The sequence below is a fragment of the Microtus ochrogaster genome (assembly GCF_000317375.1).
Source record: "Microtus ochrogaster isolate Prairie Vole_2 chromosome 14 unlocalized genomic scaffold, MicOch1.0 chr14_random_3, whole genome shotgun sequence".
In the NCBI taxonomy this organism is placed as follows: Eukaryota; Metazoa; Chordata; class Mammalia; order Rodentia; family Cricetidae; genus Microtus; species Microtus ochrogaster.
The window spans coordinates 11,608,317-11,631,200 of record NW_004949098.1 but is presented as its reverse complement, the minus strand read 5'-3'; the positions used below and the strand labels follow the sequence as shown (position 1 = coordinate 11,631,200).

Genomic DNA, 22,884 nt, shown 5'->3' with positions numbered 1-22,884 from the left:
GTGCACACTCCCACACTTGTGTGCACACTCCCACACGTGTGTGCACAGTCCCACACATGTGTGCACAGTCCCACACATGTGTGCACACTCCCACATGTGTGCACAGGTGAGCGTTCCTGCGCATGAGCACAGAGGCTAGAAAAATGGTCTCTTTCCCACTCCACTCACTAGTTCCTTTGAGGCCAAGTCTCTCCCTGAGCCCCTGGGGCTTGTGGTTCCTCAGCAGGCTGGAAGCCAGCAAGCTTCCTGTTTCTGCCCCTTTCACAGCTGGCTTACAGCTGTGCATAGAATTCCCAGCTTGTTATTGGTGCTGGGATCTGAACTACAGTCCTTACGATTGCTCAGTGGGTCCACCTCTCCAGCGTCACTACCTCTTCACAAAGTATGCGCATGATTTACTGGTGGGAATTAGCTTTAGGGTTTGTCGGACCACACAACTAGTGTAATTCCTAGCCAAGAATAGGCTCAGTACTAATAGTAGGGACTAATAATAGTGACTATTATTTTGTTTTTTTTTGAGGCAAGGTTTTTCTATTTCTCTCAGGCTGGACTGGGACTCACTGTGTAGCCAGGCTGGTGGTGAAATTCAAGTGTGGCGCTGTGCGTACTGAGAGTTACATCGTGCCTCCTTAGCAGATGCTAACAGCTGTCTTCCCCCACTTGCTTTTATAGCGTTCTTGATGCTCCTGGACATTCCCCAGGAGCGGGGCCTTAGCTCCCTGGACCGAAAATACTTGGATGGGCTGGACGTGTGCCGCTTTCCCTTGCTGGATGCCTTGCGCCCTCTGCCGCTTGACTGGATGTACCTTGTCTACACCATCATGTTTCTGGGTGAGGGGAACTGGGTGCTGGGGATCTGAACTAGGGAGAACTGACTGAGCTGGTAGAAACGCAGCAGAAGCATGCTGGTGAACCAAGTCATTGGATGTCTGTGGCACTTCCTCCGTGATTCAGCCTCATGCTGCTCGTCTGTTGTCATGTGAGCCGTCACGACCCCATAACTCTTCTTTCATTTAGTCTCTGCCTGGTTATAAAATGCTTGCTGACCTTTCTTAATTTCAGTCCCAGGGAAGCTGGGCCTGTGGTGACACTTTGACCTTGAATCCTCTCCTCACAAACCCCCAGGGGCACTGGGCATGATGCTGGGCCTGTGCTACCGGCTAAGCTGTGTGTTATTCCTGCTACCCTACTGGTACGTGTTTCTCCTGGACAAGACATCGTGGAACAACCACTCCTATCTATATGGTTTGTTGGCCTTTCAGTTGACGTTCATGGATGCAAACCATTACTGGTATGTGCCCTGAAAAGTCGGGGTAAGGTGTGTCTGGGTCAGGATGCTTGCTAGAGAGACAGGGCCCAGTGAAGTTCTAGAAATTGTCTCATAGGCACAATTTTTATTGGTGCTTTGGTCTTTTGGGAGGGGGGTTTCAGGTGGGATTTGTATTACTGTGTGTCAGGCTGGTCTGGAACTTACTACATCGTCTAGGCTGGCCTTGAACTTGCTATTCTCTGTTCCTAGCCTGACTGCTGAAATTAGAGCTGCGAGCCACCATGCTGACTCAAAGACATTTTAAACCAAGTTTTGCAAAGTATGGTTTGAGATCATGCTTTGACTTTGATGGATTTGGGGGAGCCTGTTTTCTCCTTCCATGTGGGTTCTGGGTAATCCTGAAGTAGCCTTGATGGTGAATGCCCTTCTTCACTAAGCTATATTGCTTGCCTGACTTGGATCGATTGGGAAGGGGAAGGGCCAGCAAGTTGGGTGATTGCAATGACATAGGAAAATGGCTCCACCCACCCCTTTACTTTTTCCATATCTCTCCAGGTACCTTGATATATCACTCCTGTATCCCTCTTAGAAGAAGAGAAGACTAAAGCCAGACATAGCTGTTTTCATATACTTCAGGGTGCAGACTTTACTTTCTGTGTGTGAGCCCAGAGAGGCAGAGTTAGAGCCAAAAGTAGAAGTTCCTGTGAGGTGGAGATGATAGCAGATACCAAGAGGAGAGGGACCACCAGGGTTGCCCAGCAGTGCTGTCCTAGGAGAAAGTAACCCACTCCGCTCTGGCCTAGGTGACCATCTGTCAGGGGAGGTGGGGCAAAGCCTTGGAGCCAGGGTGGTGGGGCAGGAGACCTTGAGGTTCTCTTCAGTGAGAGGAGCTGGTGGGGATGGTTCAGCAGTGATGTATGAGTACACATTTCTCTCCCGTAAAGCTTTGTGTGTGTGCCCGTGTGCTGGGGATTGCCCCGGCCTCCTGCGTGTACACTACCACAAGGTTACGCTCCCAAACCCCAGTCCTCACCTTTGCCAAACTTGAAACCCATTCAGGGTGTCTAGCTTTGATCCTAGAGAATTAAGAGGTCATTTTGACAGGTATCCCCCACTTTCAGGTTCCACTTTTGTTATTTTTAGACATTTTGAAAAAATTACTATCACATACTCAGGACTTTCTTTGTGGCAGGCATATTTAAATGTTTTTCCTCATTCAGACCTGTGAAGAGTCAGGTTTAGTTGCTCAGGCCCAGCACTTTGGGATGCTGAGGCAAGAGGATTGCTTTGAATTAGAGACCAGCCTGGGCTATCTATATTAAGATCTTGTCTCAAAACAAACAAATATGAGGTCCCTAGAGGTGAACTAATTTTGTAGATGAAAAAGTAAGTCTTGGGAAGATAAAGACTCTGCCTAAAGTTACACAGCAGGCAGGAAACAAACGGCCTCATTGTCCTTGACTGTAGGCCTAGGCTTTTGCCCACAGTGTAAGCCCCGTTCTCCCTGACTTCTTCCAAACCTGCTTGGTTTCTGCCTCAGAGTAAATCTGATGTTAGTATCCTAGCTTTTTCCGTTCTCTCGCAGGATAAAATTTAAAGTCAGGAGTCCTTTATCCCGGATCCAGTTTTATAAATGTCAGTTTATGCTCTGCATTATTTTGCTGGGGAGGATTTTAAGTTTATTTTTCTTTTTTTACCCCCATGGAAATGGAGGTCAAACTCTGGGCCTTGTATGGGTTAGGCAAGTGATCAGTGACCTGGGCCACTTTCCCAGCCCCTCCCCTTTTGAGATAATAGACTGTGTAGATGAATGTGGTGGTGCACACCTTTATTCCCAGCATTAAAGAAGCAGAGCGGCGTGAGGATTATAGCTTGGTCTACAAGGTGACTTCTAGGCCCGCCTAGGCTGTAAAGACCTTGTCTCAAAACACCAAAACAAAATAAAAGAGATAATGTACTATACATGTTTATTTGTGTGTGTGTGTGTGTGTGTGTGTGTGTATGAGTTAATGCACCTTTGTGTCTGTGGGTTTTTTTTAAATTATTTATTTATACAATACTTTGTCTGTGTGTATGTCTGCGGGCCAGCAGAGGGCGCCAGACCTCATTACAGATGGTTGTAAGCCACCATGTGGTTGCTGGGAATTGAACTCAGGACCTTTGGAAGAGCAGGCAATGCTCTTAACCACTGAGCCATCTCTCCAGCCCCGTGTCTGTGTTTTTTATTTCATGTGTGTATATATTAAGCTTACTTGTATGTATGTATGTGTACCATATGTGTTCCTGGTGTTGGTGGAGGTCAGAATATGGTTCTGGACTTCCTGAAATTGGAGTTAGAAGCAGTTGTGAGCTACCATGTGGGTTCTAGGAGTTGAACCCGGGTCCTCTAGAAGAGCAGTTAGTGCTTTTAACCATCTCTCCATTCCCTGTTTTGTGATTTTATTGTTTAGTTATTTAGTTACTTTTTTTTTTGAGACATAGTCTTACTGTGTAGTCATAGAACTTGCTATGTAGACTGTGCTGGGCTCTGTCTCCCGAGTGTGCACCATGCCCAGTCTATTTTTGTTCCCGAGTGTGCACCATGCCCAGTCTATTTTTGTTCCCGAGTGTGCACCATGCCCAGTCTATTTTTGTTGTTTTAGTTGTAGTTACTGTGATGTGGGGTTGGGAGCACAGTAGAGGGGACAAGGGTGCATGTGCTGTGCTGTATGTGCAGAGGCCAGGATTTTGTGGGCTCCGGGATGACCACAGGTTGTTGCCCTGAGCCATTTCTCCAGCCCACCCTTTAGATTTGTGAAACTCTCCCTCAAATTTGTTCCTCCTTGTCCTTTCTATTATAGCTTTGACCCTGATCTGATTCCTTAGGACAAACTGAAGTATGTGTGTTTTGAGTTGGGCTCTCATCATATGTAGACCATTGGCTCCAGACTTCAGCAGTTTCCTTGCCTCTGCCTCCTGAGTGCTGGAATTGTAGTCATGTCCACGATACCCTGCTACACTGAAGATTTTATTCTTGTTTGTTTGTTTTGAGGAAGGGTTTCTAGGTATAAAAGCCCTAACTATTCTGGAACTTGCTTTATAGACCAGGCGGCCTCAAACTAACAGGTATCCAATTGCCTCTACTTCCTGAGTGCTGGGATTAAAAGTGTGTGCCACTATTGTCCAGTTTGAAAACTATTTCGTAGGTAGATAGGACTGGCCTGATTGGAGGGTGGGAATGTAGCTGAACTAAGAGACCTTTCTTGATGTCTTTCCTCCTTCCTGTAGGTCTGTTGATGGCCTGCTGAATGCCCAGAAGAAAAATGTCCATGTGCCCCTTTGGAACTACACAGTCCTGAGAGGCCAAGTATGGAATCTTGTGTGTGTGTGTGTGTGTGTCCAAACCTTACAGCTGGATCGAGTCCAGAGTCTCCATTTCTTCTTTGTTGATGTTGCCTGTGGCAGGCTAGCTGGCCCAGGAGCCTCCCGGGATTTGCTGTCTCCGTCTCCCGTCTTACTGTGGGAGAACAGCAAATACAGATGCCCAGCACTGTGTCTTCCTTTACACGGGTTCCGGGAATTCAGCCTTGGACCCTCACTCATTCATGGAGAATGCTGTACACATTGTGCTCCTCCCAGCCAAGGAGTAAGGTTTCATAGGCAAGGGGCTCCTTGTGAGCTGTTGCTAGTCGGCAGTGGCTAGAGGCCCTCTCCTCTGCCTCCCTAGATTCTGTCTTGTTTTTAAAAGATACCTATTTATATAGTTGGGCATGGTTGTACACATTTTTAATTCCAGCCCTCAGGAGGCAGAGATCTGTGAGTTTAAGGTCAGCCTGATCTACATACTGAGTTCCAGGCCAGCCAGGGCTATACAGTGAGACCTAATCTCAAAAAAAAAAAATTATTAATTTAGTGTGTGTGTGTGTACATGCTTGTGTGTGTGCATGTATCACATGGCATGTATGTGGAGATAGAGGATGGCTTAGGAATTGGGTCCCTCCTTCCACTGTGCTGAGCAGGATGTCTCTTGATGTTTCTGTCCTGCTGCATACTCCAGGCCCCTTCATTTTTCCAGTTCCTCAGTCCCTGAGTTCTCATCCCCTCATGGAATGAATAGCACCTTGTCTATTAGATTAGACTTCTCATGAGATAATCACGTCTGTGCTTTTATTATTACTTTTTTCTTTGTGCCTGACATAGGTAGTTGTTTTTCGTTTGTTTGTTAGATGAATGTCTATGTGATGAAAGATTAGAGGAATGGCTGTATTCTTTCTTGGGTACTGGCTAAGACGAGAGGTTTATCCTTTAATTTTTTTAAAAGTTTCATTTATTTTTTTTAATTGTTTTATTGAGCTATATATTTTTCTCCGCTCCCCTTCCTTCCTTCCTTCCTTTCTCTTCCCTCCCCTTCTTCCCTCTCCCATGCTCCCAATTTACTCAGGAGATATTTATTTTTATTTATATATGCATGTGTGCCAACTTGTCTATGTGTGTACCATGTGCATGCAGTGCCTACATGTAGTAGTAGGAGCGGCAGGGCTGCATCCCCGGCACCCGGCCGCCCGCACGGCTAGCTTTACCCGAAATAATTACACGGAAACTGTATTCTTTTAAACACTGCTTGGCCCATTTCTATCTAGCCTCTTCTAGGCTAGCTCTCGCACCTGGACTAGCCCATTTCTAATAATCTGCTGTAGCCCACGAGCTGGCTTACCAGGAAAGATCTTAACCTGCATCTGTCTGGAGTGGGAGGATCATGGCGACTCCTTGACTCAGCTTCTTTCTCCCAGCCTTCTGTTCTGTTTACTCCTCCCACCTATGTTTTAACCTATGAGGGCCAAAGCAGTTTCTTTATTGCTTAACCAATGAAATCAACAGATTGATATATGACACTCCCACATCACCTACAGAGACCAGAAGAAGATGCCCTAGAACTTGAGTTATAGGTGATTGTGAGCTGCTTGACGTAGGTGCTACGAATCAAACCCAGGTCATCTGTAAGAGCAGCAAATTCTTAACCACAGAGCTTTGTGCAGAAAAAACATGGGTTCTTTGTTTGTTTAAGCATCATGCTACATTTTGTGTTTACAGATCTTCATTGTGTATTTCATTGCGGGTGTGAAAAAGCTGGATGCAGACTGGGTTGAGGGCTACTCCATGGAGCATTTGTCCCGGCATTGGCTCTTTAGTCCCTTCAAGTGAGTAGTGTCAAGGCAGAGGCCTTCTTGGGTTACAGGTACTGAGTGGTGATTTGTCTGCCAAGTCTATGTAACCTGTGTCTGTCATTTGCCTTAGCTCCCTATTCAGACAAATGCAGAGTCAGTGATACTCAAAGATGGAGGCCGAGCTAGATGGAAGACTATAGTATTGACAGTCAGGAAGAGAAAAGAATCAGAATCAGGTGACATAGTGTGTCCCACTTTGCTTTTGGTTGCTGAGAGAAGACCATGACCAGAAACAGCTTGGGAAGAAAGCGGTTATTTGGCTCACACATCCAGTCCACATCCTAATCAGCAGCTATCATGGAGGAAAACCAAGGCAGGGGCTCCATAGAGCAGGAACCTGGAAGCAGGAACGAAGTGGAGACGGCTGAGGATGCTGCATGCTGGCCTGTTTCCCATGGCTTGCTCCCGTTTTCTCTTTTAAACTTTTCTTTATGTGTGTAATTGTTTTGCTTGCATACATGTATGTGTACCACATGGGTGCCTGGTGCTGATAGAATCTAGAAGAGGGCATCTGATCCCCTAGCGCTGGAGCTACAGACAGATTTGAGCCTCCATGTGGGTACTGGGCCTCAAGCCTGGGTCCTCTTGCAGCGCAACCAGTATTAACTCTTTACTCATCTCTCCAGGCCTGCCAGCTTGCTTTCTTATACCACCCAGGACCACCTGCATAGAGGTGCCGCTGCCCATAGCTGCCTGGGCTCTCCCACGTCAATCGTTAACCAAGACGGTACCCTGAAAGACCTAGGCATTCTAATGGAGGCTATCCCTCAGTTATGCTTTCCTCTTCCCAGATGGCTCCAGCTTGTGCAAGTTGATAATAAACGAAGCAGCACACTTGGTACATTAGCCAGTACCCAGCTGTTACCTTGGATGACAGTGGTAGTTGCTTGTGTCCTTGCCTTGTCAACCCCAGTTTCTTTTTTCTTTTTAAAGATTTATTTATTTATTAGGTATACAGTATTCAGTCTCCATGCATGCCTGCAGGCCAGAAGAGGGCACCAGATCTCATTACAGGTGGTTGTGACCCACCACATGGTTGCTGGGAATTGAACTCAGGACCTCTGGGAGAGCAGTCAGTGCTCTTAACCTCTGAGCCATCTCTCCAGCCCCCAGTTTCTTTTGTTAATTTTTTATTACATTTTGGCTATAGTGGGGATTGAACTTAGGGTCTTATCCATGTAAGGCAAGCACCCCAGCCCTGACCCCACTCTTTTTATTGTCCTTTTTATTTTTTAAATGTTTTTGGAGACAGAGTCTCACTCTGTAGCCCTGGCTGGTCCAGACTTTACTATGCAGACCAGACTGACCTTGGACTCAGAGAGCTCCTCTGCCTCCTGCGTGCTGGGACTAAAGGCGGAGTGACCGTAGCCTTCTGTAGAGCCCCTCAGACAGTTCAGGAAGACAGCTGGTGCTGCTCCTGCCCACAAAGCAGTTGTTACCAACTCTAAAACAGCTTCATCTGTGAGGTTTTCCTTTCCTTCCGATTCCCCCTCTCATTTCGTTTCTCCCCCGACTTTCTCTATTTTCCACGTTCTGAAATGTGACCTGCCAGCCAAGCAGTTGCTCTTGCGGTTTCATTTTCACATGTGTCTGTTTGCATGTATTTGTAGGTACATTTGCACAGTGTACCATGATACGTTGGAGGTCAGAGGACAGTTTGCACAACAAGTTGCTTCTCGGCTTCCACCATGTGGGTCCCAAGGAGCAAACTCAGGCCTCCAGGCTTAGCAGCAAACACTTTAGTCCCCTGAAGCACATCTCTCCAGCCCAACACAGTCAGTGTTTTCAAACAAGTTTTTCTTTTCTTCTGAGAAAAGATATCATCTATCCCAGGCTGGCCTTCAGCTTCCTGATTTCCTGCTTCTGCCTCCCAAGTATTAGGATTACAGTGTGCACTGCCGCACCCAGTTTTCTGAAGTGCTGGGGACCAGCCCTGGCACTTACCTTTTTTTTTTTTTTAACTTTTTAAATTGATTCTTTGTGGATTTCACATCATGTATCTCGATCCTACTCGTCTTCCTGTTTCTTCTCATCTGCCCGCTGCCCTTTCAGCACCCCCCCCCCGGATAAAACAAAATAAATTTTTTGTTTTTGTTTTTGTTTTTCGAGACAGGGTTTCTCTGTGGTTTTGGAGCCTGTCCTGGAACTAGCTCTGTAGACCAGGCTAGTCTCGAACTCACAGAGATCCGCCTGCCTCTGCCTCCCGAGTGCTGGGATTAAAGGCGTGCGCCACCACCGCCCGGCTAACAAAATAAAATTTAAAAGAGAAAAGAAAAAGAAGGAAAACTCTCATCGTGGATGCTGTTGTGTGACACAGTGGGTCATGCAGTATACCCTTTAGTCCATACATCATTACTTGCAAGTGTTCAGTGCAGTGAGTCGTTAGTCTGATTTGAGGCCTCTGGTTTTTGGCTCTCACTGGGACTCCTCATGGATATCCTGTTGTCCTGTGTCATGGAGAGTTCCTGCCACTTTGGGCCTGCAGGGCTGGTCCCTTTCATGCTCAGCACTTAACTTTTAACACTTCTCATTTATGATTTCCATGGGGAAAATTCTGTAGTATATTCCCCGCAGTATATCCCCCGTAGTATAACCCGTAGTATATTCCCCGTAGTATATTCCCGTAGTGTATTCCCCGCAGTATATCCCCTGTAGTATAACCCGTAGTATATTCCCCGTAGTATATTCCTGTAGTATATTCCCCGCAGTATATTCCTGAGGTATATTCCCCACAGTATATTCCTGAGGTATATTCCCCACAGTAGATTCCTGTAGTATATTCCCCGCAGTATATTCCTGTAATATATTCCCTGTAGTATACTTTTCCATCAGATCATCACACAGGGGATATTTAAGAGAAAAAGAAAAAAAAGGCCCCCTGAAAATGTCAAGGGGTTGGTAAACTTGAATGTAGAGCATTTTTATGAGTGCATTTGGGCCTTAGCTGTTGTACCCCACTGATGGGTAGATCTTCATTAGGGACAGGTTATTGAGGTCCCTAGTGCTTCAGTCGTGCTGCCTGGGTCTGGACCTTTGTCCCTTTGTCTGCAGGCTGGTGCTGTCCGAGGAGCTGACAAGCCTGCTGGTGGTGCACTGGTGCGGCCTGCTCCTCGACCTCTCAGCTGGCTTCCTGCTCTTCTTTGATGCCTCAAGATCCATTGGCCTCTTCTTCGTGTCCTACTTTCACTGCATGAACTCGCAGCTCTTCAGCATAGGTCAGTGGCTGCAGCTGCGGGGCTGTGGGGAGCCTGGAGAGGGGCCTTGTCTGCCGGTGTGCGATGGCAGGGGTTGGGGGTGCAGGAGCTGAGTCCAGTGTGGTCACTGTGAAGTAGGAATAAGTAAGGATGAGAGGATTGGGACCTCTGGGTACAACATGTTGCACAGTGAGGGTCTGTGGGAAGAATTGTTAGGCACTTCCTTTAGGGCCAGGGATGCGGCTCAGCTGCTCCAATGCTTCCCTAGTGTGCATCCCCAGCACCACACAAAACCGGGTAATGGTACTCACCCCTTGTCCCAGCCCTTGGGAAAAGGTGAGAAGGACTAGGTCAAGGTCGTCCTCAGCTACACACTGAGTGCTAGGCCAGCACACGCTTTGTGAGACTGTCTCAAGAAAGTGAAGCCAAGAGCCTCCTTAGAGTAGAACACTTCAGAGGACTTCGTAAGGGAGGAGCCTGACCAGGCCGACTTTCTTCCTGCTTTCCTAGGCATGTTTCCCTATGTCATGCTGGCCAGCAGCCCCCTCTTCTGCTCAACTGAATGGCCACGGAAACTGGTAGCCCGATGCCCCAAATGGCTGCAAGAACTGCTGCCTACCAAAGATGCTCCTCGGCCCAGCCCTTGCTGTGTCTATAAGAGGACCCGGGCCAAGGCTGGTACAAAGGCGGGGCTGCGCCACCGGCTGGGAGCCATCTTCACCCTGCTCTACCTTCTGGAGCAGCTCTTCCTGCCGTACTCCCACTTCCTCACCCAGGTTTGTGCCATCATTTTACATGCTGCATGGGTTTGGACTGTGCTGGATGTGGCAGGGCTTGGCCTTTTAGCTCTTCCTTGCTGGAGAATGAGGTTGGGTTGAGAGACATCAAGCTAACACGGTCTGCTCTGCCTTCCCAGGGTTACAACAATTGGACAAACGGGCTGTACGGCTATTCCTGGGACATGATGGTACACTCTCGCTCCCACCAGCATGTAAAGATCACCTACCGCGATGGCCTCACAGGCGAGCTTGGCTACCTTAACCCTGGGGTGAGACACCTGATGCTGCCTGTTCTTCAGAGCCCCTCGGGCTTTGGATTTTATTTGGTCCTATACATATCATAAAATAAAACAAATTTGGGTCCCTGCACTTTCTCCAAAACCAGACAGAACCTTCTTTTTTTCTTTTTTCTTCCTTCGTTTTTTTTTTTTTTTTGGTGCTGGACCCAGGGCCTGACCACAAGTGTATACTGTACCATTCAGCTACATCTTCATCTTTGAACCTTTCATCATTTTAAAAAATTTAATGTATGTGCTTGTGTGTGTACATGAGAGACAGACGCATGTAGAGACAACTTTGTGGAGTCAGTTATTTCTACAGCTTTGTGAGCTCTGGTAACGTAATCCAGGTCATCAGGGGGTTGTGGCAAATGTTTTTAACATGCTGAATCATCTCACCAGACCAGACCTCTTTTTTTTTTTTTTTTTTTTTTTTTTTTAAATCAAGACAGGGTTTCTCTGTAGCTTTGGAGCCTGTCCTGGAACTAGCTCTTGTAGACCAGGCTGGCCTCGAATTCACAGAGATCCTCCTGCCTCTGCTTCCCGAGTGCTGGGATTAAAGACATGCGCCACCACCACCTGGCTACCAGACCATATTTTTAATTAGTTAAACCAGGGTCTTTATAGCTCAGGCAGGTCCGTTTTCAGCCATTATGTCTGATGCTGTACTTTTTTAAAAATGTGGATAGAGATGAAACAATTTGTCATTGTTTTGAGTTAAGATTGTGTTTTGGAAAGGTGAGTAAATACCTTTATAATGAAAGTTCACATCTGAAGACAAGTTCCTTTCCCTCCTGCTCTAACTAGGTAGCAGGTAAAGATCTTTGTGTTATTGGCAGTGACAAAGTGGGACTAATATGGGGGTTTGGGACAGGTATTCACACAGAGCCGGCGATGGAAGGACCATGCAGACATGCTGAAGCAATATGCCACTTGCCTGAGCCTGCTGCTTCCCAAGTACAATGTCACTGAGCCCCAGATCTACTTTGATATTTGGGTCTCCATCAATGACCGCTTCCAGCAGAGGTGGGCAAGAGACAGGGGAAGATGAAGCACAGCTCTTTTTGACCAGATGAAAAGCTGACGTCTTCTCATGGTGTCTTGCTTTTTACAAGGCTGTCTCTCTCTCAGTCTAGTGCATGTCGGGGTTGATCTGGTTGTGGGCATAGTTGGTTGTGTCCAGCAGGGGACACCATCATCCAGGAGAAAAGCGAACTGACTATTCTTTCAGACACTGTTAACACAATGCCTTCTCCTCAGGTGGCCACTAACTCACATTCTTTTCCCCTTCTCTCTGCCACGGACTGGCAATAACATGCTGACAGTAGGCATTTCTCCTTTTGGGAAATCCTGTCCACTCTCCATGGGTCCAGTGATGAAAGGAGCAGAACCAGTGGTGGGTGAGTGGCCACTGCCTCCTCAGAACATGATTTTCTTTTTTAAGGCTTTTTGACCCTCGTGTGGACATCGTGCAGGCTGTCTGGTCCCCCTTCAAGCGCACACCTTGGGTGCAACCACTCTTGATGGACTTATCTCTCTGGAGGACCAAGTTACAGGATATTAAGAGCAGTCTGGACAACCACACTGAGGTGGTCTTCATTGCAGATTTCCCTGGTATGGAGGAAAGTGAGAGCAGATTGTGCTGTCTTTCCTTGGCTTCCTTGAGCAGAGACATTGCATATGATGGGGTAGGGAGGGAACTCTCTGGAGGTGATGGTGGTAAAAGTCTGTTCTGGTAGGATGGGGTGGGATAGTGAATTCTCTTGCTTCTGGCAGGTCTTCACCTAGAAAATTTTGTGAGTGAAGACCTGGGCAACACTAGCATCCAGCTGCTGCAAGGAGAGGTCACTGTGGAATTGGTGGCAGAACAGAAAAACCAGACTCTTCAGGCGGGAGAAAAAATGCAGGTATTTGCTGGGGTTAATAGTGACAGAGGCTGAGGATGTAGTACTACAAAACAAAACCTGCAGAAGGGGCATGAAGTTTAGGGAGATATAAAGAAACTGCTTGGCCTTTGATAGGACAGCCCTTAGGTGGGTGGAGTAGACAGAACAGAATTCTGGGAGAAAGAAAGCCGAGTCAGTCAGTCGCCATGATTCTCCAACCTGACACAGATGCAAGCCATACCTCGTGATGTTACACAGATTATTAAATATGGGTTAAAGCAAGATGTGAGAACTAGCCAGTAAGAGGCTAGAGTCAATGGACCAAGCAGTGTTTAAAAGAATACAGTTTCCGTGTAATTATTTTGGGTAAAGCTAGCTGGGAGCCAGGTGGTGGGAACACAGCCCCGCAGCTCCCTACTACAGAGATAGGGTTCATTTATTACAGATAAAAAGTCTTTCCCAGCACAGTAGTGTGGGGGAGGCTCAGAAAGCAGGGACTTCACGGGGGCATGGAAGCACGTGCCTGTCGTTTTCAGGACTTGGGAGGCTGAGGCAGGAAAACAGAATTCCAGGCCAACCTGAACTACACAGTGAGACCAGAACTCAAAACAACACTAGGAGAAGAAACAAAAAAGGACCCCTGAGGCTGTGAAAAACTTTCCAGATTCTAGGGGCCATTATTTCAGACTCCAAGACACAGGAAAAGAGAGTGCCAGCATGATTAGAGTAGCGAGGCCATAGGCTAGCTGGGGAAGTTAGAATTAAATGTATCCTTTGTTACCCTCTCAGTTGCCTGCTGGAGAGTACCATAAAGTCTATACTATATCATCGAGTCCCTCCTGCTATATGTACATCTATGTCAACACAACAGAGGTCGCACTGGAGCAGGACCTGGCATATCTGCAGGAATTAAAGGAGAAGGTGGAGAATGGAAGTGGTGAGTGTGTGGTTTGACAGAGTACCTGGTGTCGGGAAGTCAGGGTTATAGCTAACCGTCAGAGAGTGCTTGAAGTCTCGGAGACGGGAATGGCCGAGTCAGAGAGGGCTCCATCTCATTGGTTCCTTTTTGCTGACTTCTGGACAGAAACAGGACCCCTGCCTCCAGAACTTCAGCCTATTTTGGAAGGGGAAGTAAAAGGAGGTCTTGAGCCAACACCTTTGGTCCAGACCTTTCTAAGACGGCAGCGTCAACGCCAAGAAATCGAACGCCGGCGAAATAGCCCTTTCCATGAGCGATTCCTCCGCTTCTTGCTGCGAAAGCTGTATGTCTTTCGACGCAGGTAAGTTCCACTCACAGAAGCAGTTGTCATTGCCATCAGGTATTTGCAAGTTTGGTCACTTTCCCCTAGTGAGGACAACAGACTCACTCCTAGGGATCTTTCCCCTCCTCACCCTTCCCCGTTCTTTTTATCTATAACCTTCCCATCTTTCTATGGTTATTCTACCCTATTCTACCCTAGAATACTGTCAGCCTTCAGAGGGGTAGGGTCCTAGCATTTGGGATGTGGAAGGTCAGTAAAGTAGATGTCCGTCTCCAGGTGAGTGGGTCTAAGACCAAGTGTTTCCTTAGGGCTTTGGAGTCATGTAGAAAAATAAATTTGGACTGTTTTTTTTTTTCAGCTTCCTGATGACTCGAATTTCACTCCGAAATCTGCTATTAGGCCGCCCTTCTTTAGAGCAGCTAGCCCAAGAGGTGACATATGCAAACTTGCGACCTTTTGAACCAGTTGATGAGTTAAGTGCTTCAAACACCGATTCTTCAAACCCTAATCCTTCAGAGCCAGATTCTGAGCATGTTCACTCTGAGTTGTGAGGGCAGTCCAGATGTTCTGTGCAGATGTGGGGGCTTCCTGGATATTTGTGAAAAATGGTCTATTTTGAGATAGGGTTTCACAATACTATACAGGCTGGCCTCAGACTCATGCTAGTCCCTCTGCTGAGTGTTTTGGGATTACATGAATATCACCAAACCTAGTTCTTTTCCTTTTATATTCCCCACCCCTTATAAGTACAAGATGATAGTTTACAGAATCCAAGTCAGCAGGGAGTGTGAATCCCAAGACTGGCCGCTCTTTTTAGAAGCAGTGTGAACTGTCTTTTTACAGCAAGGGAATCCTTGTGTAGCCCTTGCTGTCTTGGAACTCTTAGTAGACCAGGCTGGGCTTAAACTCTCACCTTCCTCTGCCTCCCAAGTGCTGGGATTAAAAGTGTGCACCACCAATGCCTTGTTTATAGTCATTTTAAAGCTGGTTCTTTAGGAAAAGGAATTTACCACAATGATAACAGCTGAAACCATGTGTTTGCTATGTACCTGGATCATCATACTTTGTACTTTAAGAAGTATTGGCTTTATTTTACCTTTGATGAAAGGAAAGCAGGTTAAAATTCACCCAAAGGCATCCAGGAGTGGGTTGACAATTTGAACTACAATCTGTTGGAATTATGTCTTCTATGTTGTTGCTTAATAATTTTCATAACCAAATGGGAGGAGGGGAAGAGGTGGAAATTTTTAATAAAAATTGAAAACTAAAAAATTTTTTTTCATAACCACTGACAGTAAAGCTGAAGCAGTATAGCTTAAAACTTGTATTATTTCCAAGTGATTAGGATGACCAAGTACTAAACGTACAAAGTAATTTATTTACAATTCCTTTTTGTAGCCAGCAAGTTTTTCAGCAGCAATGGCATTAGAATTGCACTACTAAATAGGGAAGCCAGATGGCTTGCTTTAGTATAAATCAGCTTAGTGAATGGCAGCTCTCTTAAGCCATGACTGAATATTAATCCTTGAGGTTTTCCTTACATTTGTCAAGCCCCATCACATCTATCTTCTGTTCATCCTATTTTTATCTCTACTATTGGCTTATTCCTTCATTCTTTATACTAGAATCTACTTAGGGATAGGCCAAGTCAGACCCACTTTTTTTTTTTTGCTTGCACAGGTTGAGCCCAAGTATGGACATCAGAAGTCCCTCTTAATGCATACAAATGAAATATTAAATGCATAATGAAAGATTAAAAAAAAACCACTTTGCTTTTAACACTAAAAACTAAAGTGCCTTCCTGTCACCACAGAAGCCACCATCCCCATTCAAGGAAATCCACATTTCTTAAATTCCAGAGAATCTTTCCCATTTATTTCAATAGCAGGGGCAAACTAGTTCTGGCTAGCCCAGAACTCAGGAGAATCTCCTTGCTTCTGCTACTCCAGTGCTTGAGGGATGGGGAGGAGACACCTAACTCCAGAGCATGCAACAAGTAAAAGTTCACTCCAAGCTTCTCAACCATGACCTTATCGTTGAAAACCTTTTCTTTGGCAATGGTGGTAGAAGATTTTACCATAGAAAATAACAAGTGGACACAGTTTGGGTAGAACCTAGCATTTTATTTAGATCTTCATTAAACTGTTGGAATTGAGAACCAGACATACGTAATAAACCTCCAAAAATAGATCCTGAAAGGCACTTTCTTGCTTAGGGCAAGCAGTCACATGGAATAAGCATGTAAACAAGCTGGCTTCTCTGTACCACACCAGCCAAGTCAGCTTTCTCCATGGCCAGCTGCACCAGCTCTGCCCTCCCTTCTGTTAACACCAGCCAGACCCCCTGTAGGTCTAACCCAAGGTTTTTCTGTAGGACACCTTGGCCTACCTGGGAATGCTGGAAACATGTTAAAGGAATCATGGTGTTGAGGAAAAAAAAAAATCTTTTAAAAGCTGCCATCTGAGGTGATGGCTTCTCTGTACTTACGCCATACCCCAGAATACAATAAATAAGCAATTAGAAAATGTTCAAGTATGAAGGGATTTCCTCCTCCCCGCCAAAAGCACTGCTCTCTGAAGGAAGCTGGTTTCTCTGTAGCTACACCAGCTGTTCAGAAAGCTCATTGGACCTGGTTTTGAAAATAAAACAAAGTTAAAACCCTGGGAGGAGCTATTGTGCAGTGGAGTACTGTCTTTCTTATAAAGAAAAAAAAAGTTACCTGGTACCAAAGTGTGCAACCTACAGACCCTCAGGTACTGCCCTGTGACTTCTCTGTATGACATCACAAGGGTGCCAAGTGCCTGTTTTTCTAGACTAGAAGTTGGTGAGGTTTGGCTAGTGCTGAAACCATGCATAGGATTGGTTTACTAAATAAAACCTTATTACGTACGTCCTCCAAAGACAGCTGAAAAGTGGAGAGATTTTGATTTGGTGCTGTTTAAAAGGTGGCAATTAATAGCATAAGCACCAGGGAGATGGTTTAATTGTAACTGCCTTTTTTTTTTGAAGTCAGGCTAGAGCTCCAACTGAAACTTGCGTTTCATGCAAGATTGATTGGATAGGGACCACTCCCTGACAAAGAACTACATAATTAGAAATGACCAAGTTATAGGGAGGATAAGGGGAGGGGCTTCACATTCAATAAATAGAGCTCAAGACATTACAAATTCATGCTGACAGGGCTATGGCATTGCCAAAGTCTATAGTCAAACTACGAGTACTTTACGTGCACATTACAAGGACATTTTCAGCATCTGGTGGGAAAGGAATTGCAATTAGGACTTTGGAGGATTAGGTGATAGGACACAAAGATTCAATTTCAAAGCATTATTCACTACAGTGTTTGTTTCTAGGCAGTTACATGGATCACCTATGCTCACTATATCCATTATAATGGTGAACAAAACACCTAGGGACAGAGTAGCAAGCCCAACTTACAGTTCCCCACAAAAGCTAAAATTCATGTCATTGATTAGAGTGACTGCAACTGATCAGGAGCTGAAAGAGGACAGAAAAATTTAGGAAAAGGGCCCTTTCCCTCAGAGCTTGAAGGCTTCTCTGTAGCCTACGCCAACAAGTCTGGGGAAAAAAGGCTAACACTTTCAGTATTTAAGCTTTTTGGGCACTTCCCATGGGAAGCTGTCCCTACCAAAGTGGCCATAGGCTGCAGTCCTCTGATAAATTGGCTTCTTCAGATCCAGATCCCTGGAATATACAAGTCCATAACTTAATATGTAGCAGTAAATCAAAATAAAGCAAAACAACAGCAAGACTCATTTCAAGAGCTCTGGCAAAATGAGTTCAGTTCTCCCTGGGGTTTGCTAGGAAAAAAGTTCATGGCAAAAGTGTTGTTACTTCCCTGGTGTCCAAACTGCTTGCACAGTCCTTTATTAGTAACTACAGTTGTTTTCCAGCCCTGGCTTGACAAATATGAAAACTTAAATCATTCTCAGGAATTCCATTTAAATACTTACCAAGGTCCAATCACTGCCCAACTATGGTTATTTTCTTTGTAACTTTGAACATCCCACCTTAACATATTAATCTTTAATGTAGCACCCTTAGTTAATGTAAGCACAAAGCTTAGTATTGAAGATGGAGAACTTTTTAGAATGTTACTGAGTCGCAGAACACTAACTTCATCAGCTAGGTCCTCTCCAGGCAATTTAAAATATTGGCATGTTTTAAGAATTAAAATTTGTTCCCCTATATGAAGAGTCTACCTTCATCTCCAGATTTCAGTATGCATGCCCACCCACCATTTCTCACTAGCAATAGGCTTTACCATCTTTACCTGACAATGACCCCAGGGCGAAGATCAAAATTCTTCTTTACAATTTCTAATAGCTCTCTCTCACTCTTCTGGGAAGTACCATAATGGAAAATGGAGATCGACAATGGATGAGAAACTCCGATAGCATAAGAGACCTAAAAGTCAGTAATATATTGTTATAAAATAGGGATGCATATAAACTTTTACTTAATACTCTTTTCCCATTTACCTGTTCATTACATACCTGAACAAGAACCCTCCTGCACAGACCTCCTTTAACAAGGGATTTTGCTACCCAACGAGCAGCATAAGCAGCTGAGCGGTCCACTTTGGTATAATCCTTTCCTGAAAAGGCCCCTCCTCCATGAGCTCCCCAACCGCCATAAGTATCCACAATGATTTTTCGGCCAGTCAAACCAGCATCACCCTGAGGCCCACCAATAACAAATCTGCCACTTGGCTGTAGGTGGTAAATTGTATCCTCATCAAGGTATTTTGCAGGTACAACAGCTTTGATCACTTTCTCCTTTAGAGCATCTCTCATCTCATCAAGACAAACTTCTTCATCATGTTGCACAGATATAACAATTGTATGGACTCTGATAGGAAGCACAGCACCTCGATCTTGCATATACTGCACAGTCACCTTGGATGCAAAATAGATCAGAACACTTGTCTAACCAGCTTTGTTCCCTATCATAAGATTAAATATAGCAAAAGACAAATATTATCCCCCCTCAGTCAGCTATAATTAAGTAACTTAGGACTTTTAGTGTAATTTGAGATGAACATTAGTTTTAAACCACCACTTACTTGAGTTTTAGAATCTGGGCGCAACCAAGGCAATGTGCCATTGCGGCGTAGTTCAGCCAGTTTGGCATTTAGCTTGTGTGCTAAGACAATGGTTAAAGGCATACACTCTTCAGTTTCATCAGTGGCATAACCAAACATCAAACCCTATGAAATAGGAAAAATGAAATGTGAAAGAGAAATCCAAGTTTTAGAATCCAATGTTAAGAGATGCCAATAAACTATGACAATACCTGGTCTCCTGCACCAATGTCTTCCTCATTCCGGTCAAGATGAACACCTTGGGCAATATCTGGTGACTGTTGTTCCAAGGCCACCAACACATTACAAGTCTTGTAGTCAAACCCTGCAAACAACAAGGTGTTCCAATAACTCATGTTTTTTAGTGGTAACTCCAAAATGTTAACAAGTTGTGTTGCTAGCAATTGGAATATGCTTAAAAGTGGCCAATCCAGGTGGCGGTGGTGGCACATGCACACCATTAATCCCAGCACTCGGGAGGCATAGATAGGCAGATCTGAGTTCCAGGGCTACAAAAAGAAAACCCTATCACAGAAAGAAAACAAACAAATGAAAAAACAGAACTAAAGGGTAAAGTTAAGAGGAGAAAAAAAATACCGATGGCAACAAGATCTACTGTACAATATTTTAATAGACCATATTCACATAATTCACTTATTGCCCCCCTCTGCATTATGGTTTGAAAGGTCTTTAACTTGGTTGGGCTAACTCCTGCTTGACCTCTGGACACTCTACTGAGATAAGATATTGCTCTTGTACTAAATCACACACTTTAGAGGACAGAATAGGCTAGATCAGAAAGCTGAGAGGATATGGTAAAACTATGCAATCAGTTAAGATTACCAGGAACGTAAGAAGCTTCTCCCATTAGCATCATATTCTACGTCTGCAAAAATAGAGTTTATAAAAATTAAATATTTAAGGAATACCTTTGGATGAATCATCATATCCAATGTGCTTAATGGCTTCACGAACCACTTTCTGGTAATCAACAGCAGCTCTGGATGTTATTTCCCCAGCAAGAAGGATCATTCCAGTTTTAGCAACAGTTTCTAATAAAACAAATTTATGCCCAAAATATTAGGGTAGGGGTGCCAGCTGGGGAATACAATCCACGCTGTACATGCTATATCCCTGGGGTTCATTTTCTACTTCTGAGATAGTGTCTTGCTAAATTGCCAATATGGACATTAACTTGCTACCTCTAGCCTCAACCTCCCAAGTAGCTAGGTGCATTAACAAACCTACCACCAGACTTTCCTTCAAATGCCCCTTTTCCATTCAAGCAAGTATTGTATACCCACCACAAGCCACTTTGGCATCGGGGTCCTGCTGAAGGTGTGCATCAAGAACAGCATCACTGATTTGATCACAGATCTTATCTGGAAAATAAAAATTCCCCATTCAACTTATCCATTACTATTATCTATCATGTAACCAGCAGTTGATGTTCAACCCGAGGGCCAAGCACAGCTGTGAATTTTTAGATGACAAAAATCTTGTCATGCTGTCAAAAGATTATAAATACCTAGCTGCACCAAAAAACAAATACCACTAATGGTTTCCAATAGTGGAAACTATTGGATTCCAGCTATATTACTCAAACCCATGGCAGTCCTGACTCAGTCTCCAGAATGGTGGATTAAAGTATGCATCACCATTCTAGGCGTAAACAAATAAAAAACAGCATTATTTGTGCATACATGGCTAATACTTGTATGATGATGTTCATGTAAAGATCAGAAAACATTGAGAGGAGCTGGCTCTCAATTATGTATCCCAGGAACTCTGATCACAACAGCCTTGGCAGCAAGCATTCTTAACCCGTTGAGCAAATCTCACTGGCCCTACTCACAACTTTGAAGTGAACAATTCTACTTCATTGCTTTAATATGTTAATAAAAGCACTGCTTTACCAAGACCTATTTGCCAGAATAAAAATTACCGTATACAGGGTCATATGCTTAAACTTTCAGCCCATTTAACATCCTAGTCGAGTCAAAGTAGAAATGGTGATCATCTTGAAATCCCAAAGCCAATCCCAGGAAATAACTTCATAGTGTATTTTAAAGATCAATTGTTCTATTTTATCTTCCACTTAAAATAGGTTACAAAATTAACCCACTAAGAGCTAAATAAGCCAACTGTCAGGTTACTAAAACGTCCATTACCCCTACTAGAAGCACTCAGTTCCTCAAGTTTTAACTAGTATCAAACCTCTGTACTTGGGATGAATAAACCAAGGTCATATGTAGACCAAGCACTCTGACCTAAAAAAGAACGCTAACCATTTAGAGAAACAAGACTTTTCTTTGTATTTAACCATGAAAATAAGTTTTAACTATGAACAGCAAGAGGAAAATGATCCAGGAAACTATCCAAATGCATTATCAATTTGGAAAACACAGTATCCTGGATTGGAATCTGTGTGGTGTTGACGAAGTGTTCCATGTAGACCAGGCTAACCTCAAACCCAATCTCCTGCCTCTACAGTCTAAACGCTGGGGTTACAAAAGTGTGCCATCAAGCTTGGCTCCAATCTCCTGAATTTTGTTACTACTTTCTCCCAAAATGTGTATTCCAATCATAGCACCTAAGACCGTATCTAGCAACTGTAATAAAGAGCGACCCAATCGATGTGGAGAGGCACCCCTTTCCTTGAGGGAAAACCCACCACAGCAACACTTGGATTTCATTTGTCACTCAAGGTCCTATTGGGTTTGTTCACTATCATTAATTAGGCCACTAACTAAAAGCAGATCCTTCCATCAAGGATGTTGCTGTGGACTCCTTTAACAGAAGAGCTCAAATGACATCCCAAAGTTCCCGAAAATAGCTTCATTCTAACTCATCTCAACATGGCCGTCCAGTGGACAAAGCCAAAGGAAACGTGACATTTTATTTTTTCAAGACAGGGTTTCTCTATAGCTTTGGAGCCCGTCCTGGAACTAGCTCTTGTAGACCAAGCAGGCCTCGAACTCAGAGATCGGCCTGCGCCACCACCGCCCGGCAATAAATCCTCCTTTAATCGTTGGAAAGCGCCAAAGGGAAGACTTTAAAAGGAAACCTAATGCCATGGGGGTTTGCACTTAATTCATGCTCCTCGTCCTTTTCACGCAGCCTCCAAATAAGGGATGTCCTCTCTAACTCGCGCTATATTTAGTCGGCGGCTGCCTGTCACCTTGGAGGCCTAAGGACATGTCCAACCACACTCGTGCGCATTTTCAGTGACCGGAAGTCGTGGATAATGGAGATAGCACGTTTGGAGACACCAGCCCCCACTTCTAACCCAGGGGCTCGGGCAGCGAGCGGCCGGCAGCTCCGCTTCGCCCCGATGCCACATGCGGTGAACACGTGGTTGCCGCTGCAATGCGGGGCGCGCGCTCCCGACGACCGGACGCGAGCACGCGGGGCGGGGTCGCCCACTTGAGATTTTTCCAGACGACGGGACTAAAGAGGAGGAAACAGGGCCCTCCCCGCGCCGGTCGCTGGCCCCCGCCCTTCTCGTTTTCTGGAACCTTCCGCGTGCCGGGGCGCGCCGCCGGATGGGGATGAGAGAAAGGGGGGAAGGGAGCGGCGGCCGCACACTGCAACCTCCGGGAACCACACGAGGGCGGCGCGCGGCCGCCGCTGTTCTAGCCGAGCCGGACGGCCTCGACCCCCAGCGCCACCGCCCCGTCCTTCTCCCGAGTCCCCCGTCCGCTCACCTGGGTGACCTTCCCCCACAGACTCCGAGGTGAAGAGAAACGTCCCCTCCTCAATGAACGCCTCGTGGAAGCCGTTGAGCTGACCGTTCATGGCGGCGGTGGTCAGAGGACGGGACTCGGAGGACACGGAGCGGCGGCGAGGCAGGGAGCTGCTAAGCGCGCAGAGCAAGATTTGCTTCTGCTCAGGGCGGGATGGCGAC

The 22,884-nt window shown here is 45.4% G+C and overlaps 2 protein-coding genes across 3 annotated transcripts in view; one reads left to right on the top strand and one right to left on the bottom strand.

The window, feature by feature from the left end:
* The window catches only part of Ggcx (gamma-glutamyl carboxylase), an 18,428-nt gene extending 3,603 nt beyond the window's left edge, over positions 1–14,825 (top strand). The window contains exons 3-15 of one of the 2 annotated variants that reach the window (XM_005364733.2): positions 673–831; positions 1,126–1,291; positions 4,538–4,616; positions 6,341–6,447; positions 9,526–9,689; positions 10,179–10,444; positions 10,585–10,716; positions 11,600–11,751; positions 12,170–12,339; positions 12,502–12,632; positions 13,401–13,548; positions 13,696–13,891; positions 14,232–14,825. In XM_005364733.2, coding sequence (XP_005364790.1) covers positions 673–831; positions 1,126–1,291; positions 4,538–4,616; positions 6,341–6,447; positions 9,526–9,689; positions 10,179–10,444; positions 10,585–10,716; positions 11,600–11,751; positions 12,170–12,339; positions 12,502–12,632; positions 13,401–13,548; positions 13,696–13,891; positions 14,232–14,424 — 2,063 coding nt within the window. In that variant the 3' untranslated portion in view covers positions 14,425–14,825. Of the gene's footprint in view, positions 1–672; positions 980–1,062; positions 1,086–1,125; positions 1,292–4,537; positions 4,617–6,340; positions 6,448–9,525; positions 9,690–10,178; positions 10,445–10,584; positions 10,717–11,599; positions 11,752–12,169; positions 12,340–12,501; positions 12,633–13,400; positions 13,549–13,695; positions 13,892–14,231 lie in introns of those variants that run through there. The other variant, XR_003378464.1, reaches the window with a different exon arrangement.
* Positions 14,826–15,978: 1,153 nt separating this feature from the next.
* Positions 15,979–22,878, bottom strand: Mat2a (methionine adenosyltransferase 2A). Its single transcript, XM_005364732.3, has 8 exons — positions 22,685–22,878; positions 20,282–20,359; positions 19,907–20,029; positions 19,190–19,302; positions 18,960–19,103; positions 18,391–18,792; positions 18,168–18,301; positions 15,979–17,578 (listed from the first exon to the last, which is right to left on the bottom strand). Exons 1-8 carry the CDS (start codon positions 22,773–22,775, stop codon positions 17,476–17,478), a joined length of 1,188 nt encoding a protein of 395 aa, XP_005364789.1. The 5' UTR covers positions 22,776–22,878; the 3' UTR covers positions 15,979–17,475.
* Positions 22,879–22,884: the final 6 nt, after the last annotated feature.

Coding starts and splice junctions, on each gene's coding strand:
- Mat2a (XM_005364732.3), bottom strand. CDS start 22,775: ATGAACGGTCAGCTCAACGGCTTCCACGAGGCGTTCATTGAGGAGGGG. Junction 19,303..19,906: donor ATATGATGATTCATCCAAAG/GTATTCCTTAAA, acceptor TGTTGTTTGCAG/GGTTTGACTACAAGACTTGT. Junction 18,793..18,959: donor GCCCAGATTCTAAAACTCAA/GTAAGTGGTGGT, acceptor TTTGCATCCAAG/GTGACTGTGCAGTATATGCA.